General features: G+C 43.3%; 1 protein-coding gene across 1 annotated transcript in view; it reads left to right on the forward strand.

Annotated features, from left to right (window-relative positions):
* Positions 1 to 14,643, forward strand: part of pard3aa (par-3 family cell polarity regulator alpha, a) — a 397,502-nt gene extending 382,859 nt beyond the window's left edge. The window contains exons 23-24 of the mRNA XM_008275899.1: positions 7,773 to 7,903; positions 13,516 to 14,643. Of these exons, the coding sequence (XP_008274121.1) occupies positions 7,773 to 7,903; positions 13,516 to 13,957 (573 nt within the window). The 3' untranslated portion in view covers positions 13,958 to 14,643. The remainder of the gene's footprint in view (positions 1 to 7,772; positions 7,904 to 13,515) is intronic.
* The last annotated feature ends 1,221 nt before the right edge of the window (positions 14,644 to 15,864 follow it).

A 15,864-nucleotide genomic window follows, 5' to 3' on the forward strand; every position in this document is an offset into this window, starting at 1 on the left:
CAAGCCGACAAACAACCAAACAAACCAAGAAAGATACAAGAAAAGAAACATGAAGAGAGAACTCTTAATTTAGAGTTCCCATCCTGTGTATTTTTAGACCGATTATGAAACTGAACATTCAATACGGCTTTCAGATGTGATCGTGTTGCCTTCAAATGTGAGTTTTATAACTGTGGGGGGAGGCAGTAGTGATAATAATAGCATTTTTAGAAAATGTTTTGACCCACGCTGAAAAATATAACCTCGTGCTTGTGTTCTGTTCAAACCGATTAGAGCGAGTCTTTGTACTGAAATTGATATCTCTATCTTTTTTTGAACAGTGATTTCACTCTGTGTCATTGTACAACATTGTCCACCGTGATGAAAGTGAAACCTTAATGACCCCCTCTTTTATAAATCAAAACATTCAGTGAATGTAACCAGGAAAAAGCCAAGATGCTTGAGGAGGCAGTTAAATGCCGACCACATCAAAGTGTGCAGAGCTGCACTCTGATGCATGCTGTCCCTGAGTACTCAAGGTTACAGCGTAATGGCTTCCACGCAGGTCTACAGCGTGAGCCAGAACAGGAGCAGCTGCTGCCATCGCAACGCATCGCTCTGTTGCAATGTTTATACACCACTGTAGCACCAGTTCAGATGTGCTCATTTATTTATCCACATATCACAACTAAAGTAATGCTAACAAAACAGTCCATTTAATGACCGTTGTGTGTCGTATTAAATGATCTCCATCGGCACACGGTGTCATGAACAAGCAGAGCACTGTCAGACGTTTCTCTTCCATTGGCTTAAAAAGTTTAGTGTTGACACTTATTCTAACTAACTAACGAAACAGTCCCACATCAAGCTCCATTTAGTAGCTATTGTTGAGCTTTCAGTCCTTCAGCATGAACTTTACCATCAGATCTGGGCCTTTGAAATCTAGATTTGCTCAGCACCAAGTGTCTTACTCTACTAGTTTCAAGTAAAACAGCAGCACTCTTTAAAAATGTTGCACTTTTGGGCTTTAAAAAAAATACCAAATATGCAAGAAAGTAATGTTATAATGAGGCGCAGGTACAGGCAGAGCTTACGGAGCAGTGTCAGGTGTGAGGCTCGTCTCTGAGGGTTCAGCTTCTCTCTGGGGCGACTTCAGATGCTGTAACCGACTGTGATGACAAAGCTCAGGTCAGCTTTGGAACCTCAGCTCCCTCTTAATGGAATAAAGACCAAGACGCGAGAGGACCTGCCTATCATGCAGCCCTAAAGCCAACACACACAATTAGAGCTGGCATGTTTTCTCTCGCTCCCTCCCAGCTGCTCTCTGAGAGGGGATTTCCAGATGTTCATCATAAAGCGCTACGTATTTTCAAAAGAGTTGCCTTTCTCTCTCTCTCTCGCTCACCCTCTCTCTCTCTCTTTCTTTCTCTGGCAATAAAATCGATTTGTGCTGTTGTGTTAGAGCGCCAATGAGCATGACCACACAGAGGAGTGTGAGCGTCATGCTGGTACCTTGGATCAAACACCAGCAGCTTGTAAAACCCGTATTTATGTGAATTCTTTTGATTTTATTATCTCTTTATCTCCTGCTACCAGGATGCATGTGTCTGCAAGTGTTTGTTGTATTTATGCAAACGCTGTGTTTCCATTCTGATAGGTGCCGGATCGTGTGCAGCTCAGTCCTTCCTATGCGATCACATGAAGAATAAGCCACTTTTAGCCGCAGTCACTTGACTTCCCAGAGGCTAAAGGTTGGAGTTAAGACAACCTTGCTCTGTGCCATGGCAGCGTGTGAATTGCAACCAGTCAGACGCTACACGGACTGTGTTGTGTGAGGCTGTCGAGCATGACTATATGGCAGCTCTCTGAAGAATGCAGCACTGGAGCCAGAGAAGTTTAACACCAAGCAATGCAGTACTGAGATAAGCTATGCACCGAGAGTTTCACTCCAGTCAAGATTTATACATACAGGTGTTGAAAGAAATCTTAAAGTTTTGTATGCAGCAGTAATACATACATGCTCTGAGTTTGTGCCTGGGTTTGAATGATCAAAATCATTTGCGAAGTATGAAAATAAGCTTTCCAAACTGTGAAAAACTCAGCTCAGCGTGTCCATTAAAAGGTGCTGATCAACAGCTTTCAGACCAGCACAAATGAACTGTACTCATTTTACAAATTGGCCTGAGCTTGTTTTAACCAAACCAAACATGTTAGATGTGAAATCCCAAATGCACACTGCAGATGCAGAATGTTTTCATTACTTTTGTAACTCGCTGTGGACGACGAGGATAAACTGAGCACACAATGCATAACTCATTAGTAGAGATGTGATGTTGATGATGGCACCAGAAGTCAGCAGCACTGGAAAATAAAGCTCAGGCAGAGAGATAGTTAGTTCAATCCCATTCATCAATAGTGGATTATCTGTGAATCCCAGAAAGTTTGTAAATCTACCACTGCAGGAGCAGGGGCTGGTGGTGACCCTTAGCTCTCCGTCAATGTGGCTTTTCATAAAATCAATATAAGTTCTGCTTCATCTCATCAGTTTTTAGGAAATTCATAGAAGGAGCTTTTCTGCAAATCCTGGCATCCGAGGAAGATGCATTTGCTGGATTAATGCAAAGCAAGCGAGCAAACCGTATGTTGTAGTAGGTGTAGTAACTCGTGATCGAGTGAGAGAACTCCTGAAGTGAATATGCTCTAGAATGTTTCAGTGTTAGGAGGAGGAGTAAAGTATAGCTCCAGTGAGCCACTGAGCCCTGATCCAGTGCTACATAGTTCACAGTCTTTTCATATGTTTTCAGCAGTTTATTTATTTTTTTGACATGTATGTCTTTGGAGACAAATCTCTGAATTTTCTTCTTTTAAACCTTTAATGAATTGTGTCCATTATTGCAGCATTCTCATAAATATTGTGCATATTGTCGTGGGGATGACCGTGACACACTCTAGACAGCAGCAGGGGAATCGTATAACCGATCTTGTACATCTGTGAGTTTTTTTTATCGTGGTCAGAGGATTCTCTTTCTTCAAGATGTGACTTATTTTCCTCTCGCTGCTATCTCCATCACAAAACGTCGCTTATATTTTTGTTTTGTAGCCACATCCCTCTGTCGATTATGATGATTTTAATTGATCTTTTTTTCAAGCTTCACTCAGTTTGCTCGACTACACTGATGCAAGGTCACATCTGTGAATTATGGATACGTGCTGTTTAATATTGTGCAAGAAGTGAAGCATGGTTTACTCTCATGGTTCCAACCGCCACAGGCAACAGGACATGCCATCATTTCTACACACCTGACAGACAGCTGTTTAGCTTGGTCCTGGGTGTGGAATGGATCTTTTTTATAGTGCGTACAGTAATGTGCTGTTCAGGCCCGCTACCAAATCACAGATAAAACACACATCTGCACTCACAGCCACCCGAGTGCACAGATGTAAGCATGCCTACACGTCCGACAATTTTATTGCAGTCAATTTGCTCAGATATGAAACTGTTTACAGATAAGATAGAGGGTGAAGAGCAGAGCCAAACGATTCCACTCCTCTTATGTTAGTCATAATAATGTTTTCAGCCCTATTACCTCACACATTTATCTACAGAGATAACTTTAGTGCAAAAAAAAAAAAAAAAACGACACTCCAACATTTTGTTCTGCCCTTTGTGCACGCCGCTAAGTCCGTAAGCGATATGGAGATAACCAAACCAACCTTCCATTCGCTTTGGTTTCTCGGGCCAGAGACCGGGAAATGGCAGGCCACACTGCTTGCTCTCAGATGGATACTCCGCCCGGAGCTACACACCCCGGCAACCACAAATGGACTGAGCTTGCTTATAATAAATTGGCAGAATTGGGCCGGCGTGCTGACTTTAAGAGAGAGTCATTATCCAACTGGGCTTTCGTCAGGATGTGGTGTTTCACTGCCATTCTCTCACTTTCTTCTTGTTCTGTCTGCCCATTAGCAACTTAAATGTCTTCCATATGTCTGTTTGTGTACAGCTTGGCTGCTCTCTTCAAACTGTTCCCTATGCGGCGAGCTGCAAGCATACTATCATGAGGAGTGTGGGTGGTAAAGCCACATGTTAGTGCTGACCCATCACAGGGACCTGCTTTGATATCTGAAAGGTTTGTGACCAGATCTGAACCAAGAAATATTACACCCGGGCTGTCTTGCTTACGGTTTGAACTTTTAAAGCTTCCATCCAGCTGCTTTCCTCGTCCGGGATTCTTGATAGCTGCAAATAATTTTCATAATTACGTCCCCCCTGGCTCTTATGTTTAAACAGGTGGAGAATTCCTTTTCCTCCCTGCTTTGTCTACGACACCAGCAAGGAAACAGGGGAGAGATAAAAGTGTGCTGTATTGACATCATTTTTCACATTATTGGATAAAAACAAACACGGACGTCTCTTTGATTCGATTTCAACAAATGTCATGTTTTATATGGCATTGTATTCCAGGCCTAACATGGAATAATCTGATTCTCCTTCCCTGGATAATGCCATTACACTGACTGATTTTCTCTCCTGGCTATATTTCTCATGCATTTCTCTTGGCATGGCGTCATCCACCTCAACCCTTCAGTTTTAAACCGAAGCGTCAGGCACCTCCGGATTCCTCTCCACTTCCTTTCAAATCACATCAAGAACTTTCAGTGTGCGTGACTAATTATTTTCTCACCCACCGCATTTGGCTCCGGTAAAATAATTTCTCCTTTCCCGTTACAGTTCATCTGATATTCGTTTATGTGCTCTACACTTTCTGAGCCGGAGGAACATGTTGTTGCACAGAAACCTGAAACATATGAGTCCAATTCACTTCACCCACGTGGAATACTATTATGTTTTTAGAACTTGGAAAGCTTGAGAAAGGACTTGCTATTGACGCTGAGTGAAATGTAATTGCGCTGTTATTGCAGCTGTCCATGTGAGGAGGAAAGCAGCCATTTCAGAAACACAAGATGTTTCCAAGAAGATGTTTTTACTGACAGCCTTTTATTCTGCCAACACACCTTTAGCCCAACAATCCACTCTGCCGTGTAGCGCTGCTCCTCTACCACCAGCCCCGCAAACACATTTACACCGATTTTCTACATCTAATAAACGCTCTTTACAGCCTATCAAGTACTGAACTTTTGGAGATGCTGGTTAATTTTGGAACTCAGCTAGCCAGTAAAATAGGCAAAAAAATGTGCTAATATTTAGTTAAGCAGGAATGTATGCCCACAAACCATCCGCCGGCACCTGCCTGCCACATTACCGTCCGAGCTTCATGAAAACTGACACTCGGTCAAGCCACGCTCGCGACACCTCCTCAGCTCACTTCTGTTTAATTGGCTTGTCATGTTCTTTCATCAGCCAGCTCGTTAGCAGCGCGCCGGTGTTGAGGGAGATGATATCTCCATGTCAACCTCGCAGATGATCAGACAACAAACACACATACACACTGCTGGCGGTGCGTAGACAAATGTGTGGAATGAAGCTGGTAATGCTCATCTATATTTAATGTCGTCCACACCGTCGTGGTGCTTACACCCGTTTCTTCCTTGTGTTCTTAAGCGCCAAACTGATGCAACCTGTAGTTAGCAAGAGCAGTGATGTTTACTACAGATGGCACAAAAGAGCTCCATCAAGCCAAAAAACAGACTTCAAGTATGAATATGTGACACTGTGAGAAATAATGAGAATAAATCTGAAAGAAAAGTTTCACACCAAGTCACTGAAATATTAATATATCCTGAATAAGTCACAACTAATGACGTCAAAATAGCACCTAACCCAACAATGCATTGGATATTTCTTTAACCAGACTACAACAATATTAATAAACGACTTATTAGTTTTAACATGATCTGTTTACATAAGACTTTGATTATTATTTATTCTTTTGTTTATCAGAGTTTCTAAAGAGCTTCTCAAGTTCTGTTAGTCCAAGGTTAAGATCCTCGTTCTTGACTCATTCCTGAATCTTCTCTCTAACGAGCATGAAATGTGAAATACTTTGGTTAAAGCAGAAAACAAATCCCACACTTGCATAACTTTTCCTGACACATTTTTAGGTGCAGCTAATTCTCCATCAGTCACATATTCACACATTCTCCTGTCAGGAGATGGTTTAAATGATTTTCTTTGGCTGTTAGGTCTTCAAACAGAACTTTCTTTTGAACTTCTTATCATGACATGCCGTAAAACCAGTAATGCTCAGGTATTTTGTTTTGTACAGTTAATGCAGGTCATGGTTCATTTTTATAGTAAACAGATTGGGAAATGTTCTCAACTAGTTGTTTGCTTCAGTCAATGAGAATATCTGCTGTTTTGAAATAGTGACAGCACGTAAAGATGGACAAACCCTCCAAACACCTTCCTCAACAGTGGTTTTGAAGCTCAGTGTGATGTCTCCACCCATCGCTATGTTAGAAGTGCTTGACTCCTCCAAACCGAGCAAAGGGGTGAAGCGGGGTGGAGCTGAGGTGGGCCATAGAGGGTCCTGTGATGGTACCCAAGTGGCATTTAAAGTGACCACACCCTTAATTATGCATAATTCTAACCCTTAATTCAATTTAGTTTGGTAAAGATTCCCTGTGTACAGTTTTTATGGACAAAGAAACTAACTTTTGAGACTGAAACATTTTTTCGTACCAGGCTGTTTGTCTTATTTCTGCTGTAACGTTGGACATTTTAACAGGAGGTCTGTGGGGATTGACTTGCTTTTGAAACTAGCCTCAAGTGACCATTGGAGAAACTGCAGTTTTTGGCACTTTTGTGTTAGTCTCATTAAGCCACATCTCTACAGCACTGTGTCGCCACTGGAGAACGGTGTGGCAGCATCTTGTTTTCATTCTCTTATAAGGGGAAACAAACCCTTTTGGTTTGTGAGTATTCTTTTTTTAAATTAATCGCAGCCATCTTGGGCAGTGCTAGGCCCAGGATACAGTGGTGATGCCCCAACAAAATAGTCACAAGGGAATTGTTTTGGTGGAATATTGGCATCCAGGGAGGCTAGCACTGTCATTAAAAGGGCTGCTTTACTGCAAGAACGAAGCAGGCATTTCTGATCTTACAATCTTCTTCATGTAGTGCTGATTGTAGGTTGTTGCTTGGAGGTTGCTGTTTTCCATAGATAAGGGGGTTGTAACAATGGTAACATACAGATAGTGGAAGGGGAGAGGATCCCACAGGAAGTGTACAATGTAAAGAGCACACTTATACCCAAAGTGTACGTTCTGTTAGTCAGACTACAACGGCATTGGTTTGACTTTGCTTTGAGCATGTGTTGTCTTCTCAAATATAATCATCTTCTTTTTCGATGTTAATCGTCATTTTTTGCAAATATGTATATTATGATATTTTCAACTTTTTAACATTTGAATACAATCAATATGCATCTTTGGTTGAACTGTAAACACTTCCTTTTTCAAGAATAAAGAAAGCTATTTGGTATACTCAGGATTTGTAATTGATAGAAAACAATCATATCCTGTTGAAGTAATCCTTCAACATTATCAGGAGACTTTTTATCCACAAGCACAGGTGCATTTTTTAGTGCCACGGTCATCATGGAGTCACACCTCCTAACTAGCTGCTCCCTGAGGCCAGTCCAACACACAGGAGGCATCACACTGTCAAAGCACCCGCCGTGCTGAGGGAAATATATTCCACCATCTACGTGTTCGTTTGTGTATGAGTGTGCGACCCAACATGCTTTGGTCTGGAGATACCAGACATGTTTGGCTTTACTTCTGTCTGGTGTCTGAACCATGTGCTTCCTGACTTTATTTGATGCTAACAGGTGACCAATGGGACGGACGCCACACAGAGCGGACGCCATTCTGTGACGGTCGATTCTCAGGTCCAGAAACAGCAGCAAGATGACAGAGATGGTTTCCAACAAGCACCAAGACAGTACAGCTCCCTGCCTCGGTGAGACATCCTTCCTCTTCTTCTTCTTCTTCCTTTATTCCGTCTGTCTGTGCATCAGTCAGTCTCCTTCCTTCCCCGTCTTATCACATCCTTTCTGCCCTTTCTCAACCCCTTCATTTGACTTTTTCGATTTCTATCTTTCTTTTTCTCACATTTTTTCCTCTACTTTTTCTCCTCTCTTTGTTTTGCCTATCTCTTTGGTCACCCTCAAAGTCAATCACCATAAAGTCACTTTCAACTCATCTCCAGACATTTAAATGAATCTTAGCAAAATTCTTTCAATGAAATCATTTAATGTGATCGCTTGGAATTATTTGACTGATACTTAACTTCATTAAGTCAACGCTGACCTCAAGGAAGTGGTGACTTTGTGACAGGCGCTGCCCCCTCCTCTCCAACAACGGCCCTCATAATGAATAACAGCTCGAACGTCATGTTTTTAGAAGGAATTTTCTCTTGGCAGTGTCTTGCCTTACTCAGCTTGAGTTCAGAACACACTGTGCTCCATCTTCTCCATCTTCCTGTTTCGATTCTTTTGCATATTAGTCAAAGAAATGCCAATAAAGCTTACCGTATCTTACATCTCAATGCCTCGGGGGGGAAACCAGTTTAGCATCAATTTTTGCAGTTTCTGTCATCGCTCTGGAAAGAGTCCTCTGAAGCTTTCTGCTCTCACTTTAAATTGCCAAGCCAACCATTGCTGGTGGAAAATGTCCACATATGAAGCTTTACGTCCTTAAAGGAAAGGTCCCTAAAGGCGCTAATTCTACCCATTGAGCGACTGACGCAGGAATTAGAAGTTTATAATAAAATAAACATTATTGTTAAATGTTTCCACACTGAAAACAATCCAGTGTGAGTTTTCGATGTTATGAAATGTACAGTATGGTCTAAAATGCTGCAAGTGAAGGTTTATTTAAGTTTTGCTGCTTGCCAATTTAAACAAAGACAGGACACTCAGTGTGTGTGTGTGTGTGTGTGTGTGTGTGTATTGTGCTATATGTGTGTGTGTGGTCTTTTTCATTTTCTTGGCTAACTCTACTCTCCTGTGTTTTAGTCTCTCCCTACAATCATTTCTTCATAGCTGTTCCCTTTTGCTCTGCTGCCTGTGAACACAGTTTGGTCGATTAAAACATGTTCCTGTCTATGGTTATGGATTTGCGGTCCACATGGACACATAATCAATGTGGTGTGTATAAGCCAGACTGATCTATGCATTCCCTTCCTAGGTGTTATCTGCTGGCTTCTCATGTAATGTGACAGTAGTGCCGAGTCCCCCCCTCCTCAGTGAGTTCCCTTTCTTTGGAAAGTTCATGTGGCCAGCCAAAAAGCCAGCCGAGGATGGCCTTTGATATGCATTCCTCTCATAATCTCATAGCGTCTTTGAGCAAAGAGTCGCATGAGCTCAGGCTTGACGTTTGACCCTGGCTCAGGCTTTTCAGAGCTCGTGTCTCGGTTCTGCTCCTCATTAAAAAGCTAAAGTCTTACATGCCCAGATTAATAACCGCAGCCGTCTAACTCCAGCCACCTCGCTTTTTGGAACCTCCTCATCCCGTCCTTCTCTTCCAAAACAGGAAGCCTGAGCAGTGAGCCATTCAGCTGAAAAGGGGACATTCCCTCACAAAAAAACACACACAAAAAAAAAAACCCTCTAACCCAAAGAGCTTCCAGAAGAAGCTATGGTAGCTGGTTATCTGATGACGGCCAGGCTTAGCTCGCTGTCTGGGCTGTTAGGATTGGAAGAGCACTAATGAAGGCTTGTTGTTGGAGCAGGATTAGCGGTGACAGGCAGCGGAGGGCGAGAGGGGCCAGGAGAGGAACGAGTGTTTTAGTAGGAAGGAGAGACCACTGATTAGCCTGAAAGAAACGCACTCGCACACAAAAATACACACTCACATGAATGCCGTCAAGATAAGGTTCTTAGCTGTGGCCTGAGAGAACAGCCAGTAGCTCCCCCGTCTACCCGAGCAGTTTGCGCTCTCCTCAGCCAGAACAACATCGTTCCACGCTATAAAGAAAATATTATTCCACGTTTGTAGACAATTTATTTGTACAATATAGAAGCGATTGTTCCATTGCCCACTGGATGCATTTGGGGCTTTTCCCTAATCATTCTGAGTCTGTGCATGTGTGTGTGTGAGCTTCCTCCTCCTTCTCATAAACTCTGATTCTTCCCAGCTGTTTTAAAGAAACACACAGCGGCCACAAATTTTTTGTGTAAGCCAACTTCCTGGCTTTGTTTGTTATTTTCTGTCATTCTAAATTTACCCCACTCTTTGGCATGATATATTTTCCCATCCCCTCCCCTCTGTAAATGTAACTAATCTACTTTGTGACATATTCTGGCGCAGGAGTAGAGGTGATAAGGGAACTAGATCCCCTGACGCATCAATCACGATTACATTCCTGTGGAACAATGCCATCTCCGCTCTCTGCTCTTCGCCGTCGAAGGCTCCCCCGTTTTCTCTTGTCTACTTTAAAACCTAAAAGGTCATTCTGGAAACACAGATCGCCGCCTTGTGCAACAGGCGTCCCGGGTTTCTAAACAAGCGGCTCCCTCATGAACAATTCTGGCTGCTCCGTAAGCCAAGCCGGGGTGTAAATGCGTGGCGGCTCGCCCAGACAGCAAAACCCAGATATGGAGCATGTGGTGGGGCTCTCTCTGCAGTCTGTCCCTACATCTGCCCCTCCGCCAATTACCCTCATACGTACTTTCATGCACACACACACATACATATGCACAGCGGAACAAGACGAGGTGTTTGTGTTGCACATTTACAGCACATAAATGCAGAGACATTTGTCCGCACATGCATAAATGAGGACCTTAGCTTAAAAGTGCCTCAGCTCTTCGCTCCCTTTAAACATTGTGAACCACAAGGGCTTTCATTAGTAATGCTGGAAATGTGGGACTTTCATTACACAGACTTGATGATATAAAAAAACATGTTTAACAAGGGTGACTTAAATTAAATGTCAGGAACAGCATATTCCATGTTTTTATGCTTTTTCAAATCCATAAGCTGGATGGACGTTGGACACAAGGGGTTAATGACAACCCTGGTGTAGGTACCTGTTGGGTGGGTCCTAGTTTGTAATTGAAGAGAACTCGTATCTGTTGATGTCACCACAACAACACCAGACACTGCTCTTTCATTATGTTTTCCACATGGACCGTGTTTACATTTTACTTTCCCTTGTTCTGTGACTGGATAGGGAAGCTGCTGCAGTGCCTGGGTTGTGTTCACAGCGTAGTGACCACAGTCAGCAGGAGGTTTTTAGGGAGGATGACTTTGCTAGAGGGCTGCAAGGTGGCTCAGTGGTTAGCACCGTTACCTTGCAGCTAGAAGATTCCCGGTTTGTGATCTTTCTGCGTGGAGTCTCCATGTTCTCCCCGTGCAGCGTGGGTTCTCTCCGGGTTCTCCGGCTTCCTCCCCCAGTCCAAAAACATGTTGAGGTTAATTGGTGATTCTAAATTGTCCTTAGGTGTGAATGTGAGTGGTTGTCTGTCTCTAAGTGTAGCCCTGTGATAGAAGTCAGCTGGGATAGGCTCCAGCCCCCCCACAGCCCTAGTGAGGAATAAGGGGTGTATAGATAATAAATAATGGATGGATGGACTTTGCTGGATGTATGTCACCACACAAAGAGAGAAAACACAAGCAGGTGGTTTCAGTTCTTGCAATTCAGCTCAGTTCACAATGTTGGTCATCTCTGAGGTGACAAACTTACACTATTAATATAGAGAGAAACCCAGAGAATCTAACGGAGAGCCTTCTGCAAGCATATTGGCAACAGTGAGAAGAAAAAAATGAATTGAAATAAATAGAAACCTCCAGCAGAACCAGGCATAGGTCAGGCGGCCTTCTGCCTCGACCAGGTGGAGTGAGTCTTATACTTTCCCTCTGTGGAAGTACATGAGGGCATGCTGTGCTAAGCAAATTTTGTTATGCTACACGGACAATAGGTGTATGCTCTGCAATAGTGGGCATGCATAGAATGCATGTATGGAACGGAGTTTTTCAAGTGGACTGTAGTGGACAAAAAAATAGTTTTTTTTAGCAACAACTTCTGTCCACAGCTGTCCGTGTGCATGGGAGTACAATCACAGCTTAGAGTGGACAGAAACAAGGATAGCAGAGAGAAACAGAGGGGACACAAAGTTAATGACAGGCAGTGGTAGCACATAATGTATGAAAACAGAAATAGAGGAGGACGGAGCAGAGGGGCCCAGTGCATCGTGGGAACACCCCAGCAGTCGGGGCCGATAGCAGCATCAATAAGAGAGGGTTCCGGGTGAACCAACCCAAAGTACAAGCTTAACCTAAAGGAAAGTTTTAAGCCTCATTTCAAAGACAGAGAAGGCATGTACATGTCGTTTTATTTTTGAATGGTCAAATCACAACTGGTAACGCCACTGGCTATGAATCAATAGTTTCTAATCCACAAAGTTTAGAGAATGTTTTTCTTGTCTATGATCAAATGTATTGTCCAGATTGTCTTTCTGTCAAGCAACACTTTGCAGTACATACAAAATAAGAAGATAGATCCATTTCTGTCCCACAAGTGTGGAGTTTTAGACAAAAAAAAGAAACAACGATGTTTGAACAATAAATAGCCTATTTAGTCTCCTGTCTGTTCCTCTGAGCTGCTGGAATGAAACTCAGCCTGACAAGAATTGCAGGTGTTTTGGTCTAAAAGCATTCCAGGCCCCTGTCTCCCTCTGCAGTCTTGTGCTGTGAACTCAAAAGCCTTTTAAGCACACAGTGGGTCAGTGAGGTGTGAATGGGATTTCTCTTAGCACCCTTGATGCAAAAGACACTGTCACAGGTCTTCCATCGCACATAGGCCTTAATGGATGGTAATAATGGAGGAGCAGAGTTGACACTTTAGCCAAAGACCTAGCAGTTTCCAATGACGGCTTTCCAGGGCCAATTTCTGGAAAGGTGAGCATGTGTGGTGGAAGGCACGCGTGTGCGTTAGATTGTTTTTTGTATGAGAGATGATATGCGTGCATCGTGTGCTGTCCTGTCAGTGTAGGAGCAGGCAGGCCGGCTGAAGATGAGTAGAAGGCGGATAATGCCGTGAGGCCTGCCATTACTCTGTCTGCTCTGTAAGTGCACCCGTCTGCAGCCTCCAAAAAGGAGTTAAATGGATGAAAGCAGCCATTTTTCTCATGGAGGTTTTAACATTTGTGTTTGTTTACAATGTGGAACTAATAGTCCTGTGGGCGTTTCAGGCTTCCGCCGTTTGTTTCCTTTTTCTTTCATGTCTTGGTCTTTATGTCACTGGACTCAGTGTAATCATGCAGCGGGCTAAAACAGATCCCTCTTTGCTCCACTCATGTTGCTTTCAATATTTTAAGTGAATACCACGACCACATCCCCCTTTTAATCTCATAAAATGTGAAAATGGCTGCATTCTCTGCTGAAGTGCAGTTTCTTTTGAATTCCCCTTCAATAGTGCTGACCCAGAGGCTGCGGAGAGAGAAAAAAAAAATCATCTTTTTTGAGCAGAATTAACTGCCGTCCTCTTTTCACTTTAGATGCAGCCGCTGTTTAATGGGACTCACTGAACATCGCCGTTGACCTCTGTCCCTGTCTTTGTGCGTTTAGGCAACCTCGCAAGAACCCCAGCACAGTGTCCCAGGAGTCGTGGGACAAGGTGTACATGCCAGCAGAGGGACTCCAGACGTCCAAAGAGAACCCTCGCTACTCCGGGGGCCAGAGCTCACGTAACGGCTACCTTGGAACGTCCAGCTTTAACGCCCGTGTTCTCTTAGAGACCCAGGAGCTGCTGAGGCAGGAGCAAAGACGCAAAGAGCAGGAGGCCAACAAGGCCAGGCCGCCTCCCGCCCAGGAAGCCCCCAGTGGCAGCACCTACGACCACAACGGAGACCACGCCCAGGCCCCGGCACAGGCCCCGGCACAGGCCCCAGCACAGGCCCCACCTCAATCCAAAGGCCCCTACCGACAGGACGTACCCCCGTCACCTTCCCAACTCGCCAAGCTCAGCAGGCTTCAGGGTTCGGAGAAAGGAAGGCTGTTTTATTCCTGAGACAGTGAAAAGAAAAAGGAAAACGAATGTTCGTGGGAGATTAGGACTGATCCTTACAGGCATTTACAGGGAAAAAAAATAAATACAAAGAGGGTAAACAAGGCAAGTTTTTTATAAAATACTGAGGTACAAAGATTTTTATGGGATCGTTGTTATAAAATGTTAATATTTAAAAAGAATTTAATGATATGATCCTTTTTAACTGTATCAAAAAGAAATGATCTGAGATGTTTTATTTGTCCAGCGTTGTGATCTTCCGTGTATATAAGTGCCTTTTAGTCCATCGATTGTTCGCTCTTTGTAGGCATCAACCCCATCGTTTGACTCATGATGTGCAGTTTTGACCCGTCCGGTAGCGCAGCTCTACATCTGACAGCAGAACACCTAATGAAAGCCTCTATCTTTGATTGTTTCTTCTACTTCTCCTTCTTCTTTTAGGGTTTCTTAGTGGTTGGTTGGTTGTTTCTGGCTTCTACCACCATGTATAACATAGCCCAGGGGTTCTCAACTGGTCTCACCCTGGGACCCACATTTTCAGTGTTCGGAGATCCAAACTGATATCTTGATTCCAGCACAGCGGAGGAATAGTTGGCTATTCGGGTCCAGTCTTAGTATGAAAATACATGTTTTCAATACTCCGGGTCATATTTGCGCTTTGCCATCTTGCATCCCAACATCAACACAAACTTAAAATGAACATAACACACTATGGTTACCATGCCTGTCAAAATAAAAGTTTTTTCAAAATAAAAAGAAAGTCCAACCTGAGACGCACATTATATATTATTTAATATTGACCAGCTGTCCGTGACCCACTTTTGGATCGCGACCCACCAGTTGAGAACCCCTGACATAGCCTAAACCACGACCATGCTGATCCTGCTGATCCTGAGGTTTTTACATTTGTTCGAAAGTAGTTAATGCACATAATAGGAGATGGAAACACCTTTTTTCCCCCAAATAAGTTCTGAAGCAAACAACACATGACTGGTCAGCTGTTTTGGCTTCATCTATTGTCTTTGTCTCCAAACAGCATGAAACATGGCCGATACCATTTAACTTTATTAATTAATCATAACAATTCCTGAAGACTTTTCTCCATTTTCTTATTTCTAGATGCCATAAATTTGATTTGTTCCTTCTTCTTCTTCAGTGTTTTTTAGTCATTGGTAAACAGCTGATTTTGTTTCCAGCTTCTTCTACTCTACTCTTTACTCCATCCATGTGTCATGTAGCCTGCATCGCTACCTTCTAACGACACTACACAGCCTCGATTATTCACTCCGAAGGGGTTAATGGAAACAAATCAATGCCGTTTTTTTAATGTTTCTGCAACATTTCTAAAGTTTGCTTCATCGACAGTTCTATGCAAAGACTTCGTGTTTTTGTAGCACCCAGGTGCTGGCAGCAAAATTAGTCATTAGCATACTTGTGTAAATGTGGCTTATTTTTTGCAGTTCATGGGGGCTTTATCAAGCAAAACACTGTGCGTGCATCAGTGTGTGTGTGTGTGTGTGTGTGTGTGTGTGTGTGTGTGTGTGTGATGGCAGGAGTTGACATGCGCTGACAGAGTGTGGAGGTTAAGAAGCTTGTGTGAACTGTAGAGTCAGAGCTTGGGTTTTGGGCATGAGCGCCCATCCCCCTAAGTTCAGGCAATTGTCCCTTTTGGTTTCAGATACAGCATTTACTCAGAGGCTGTATCCTCTTTCCAACCCCCTCTTGTATTCAATATGATAATCCTGAATTCTTTCTTCCTCTCTGCCAGCTGCTTTATCTCACTTTTTTTCTCTCTCTTCACATTGTCGCCTTCACCATACGGCACTCTCAGTGGAGGAAAACAGCTTTAGATCTTCTTTATTCCTGCTCAGCTCCACCCACCCACCCAACCGGGGAACCCAGCAGTGTAA

This window comes from Stegastes partitus, unplaced genomic scaffold (assembly GCF_000690725.1).
Source record: "Stegastes partitus isolate 25-593 unplaced genomic scaffold, Stegastes_partitus-1.0.2 Scaffold61, whole genome shotgun sequence".
Lineage (NCBI taxonomy): Eukaryota > Metazoa > Chordata > Actinopteri > Pomacentridae > Stegastes > Stegastes partitus.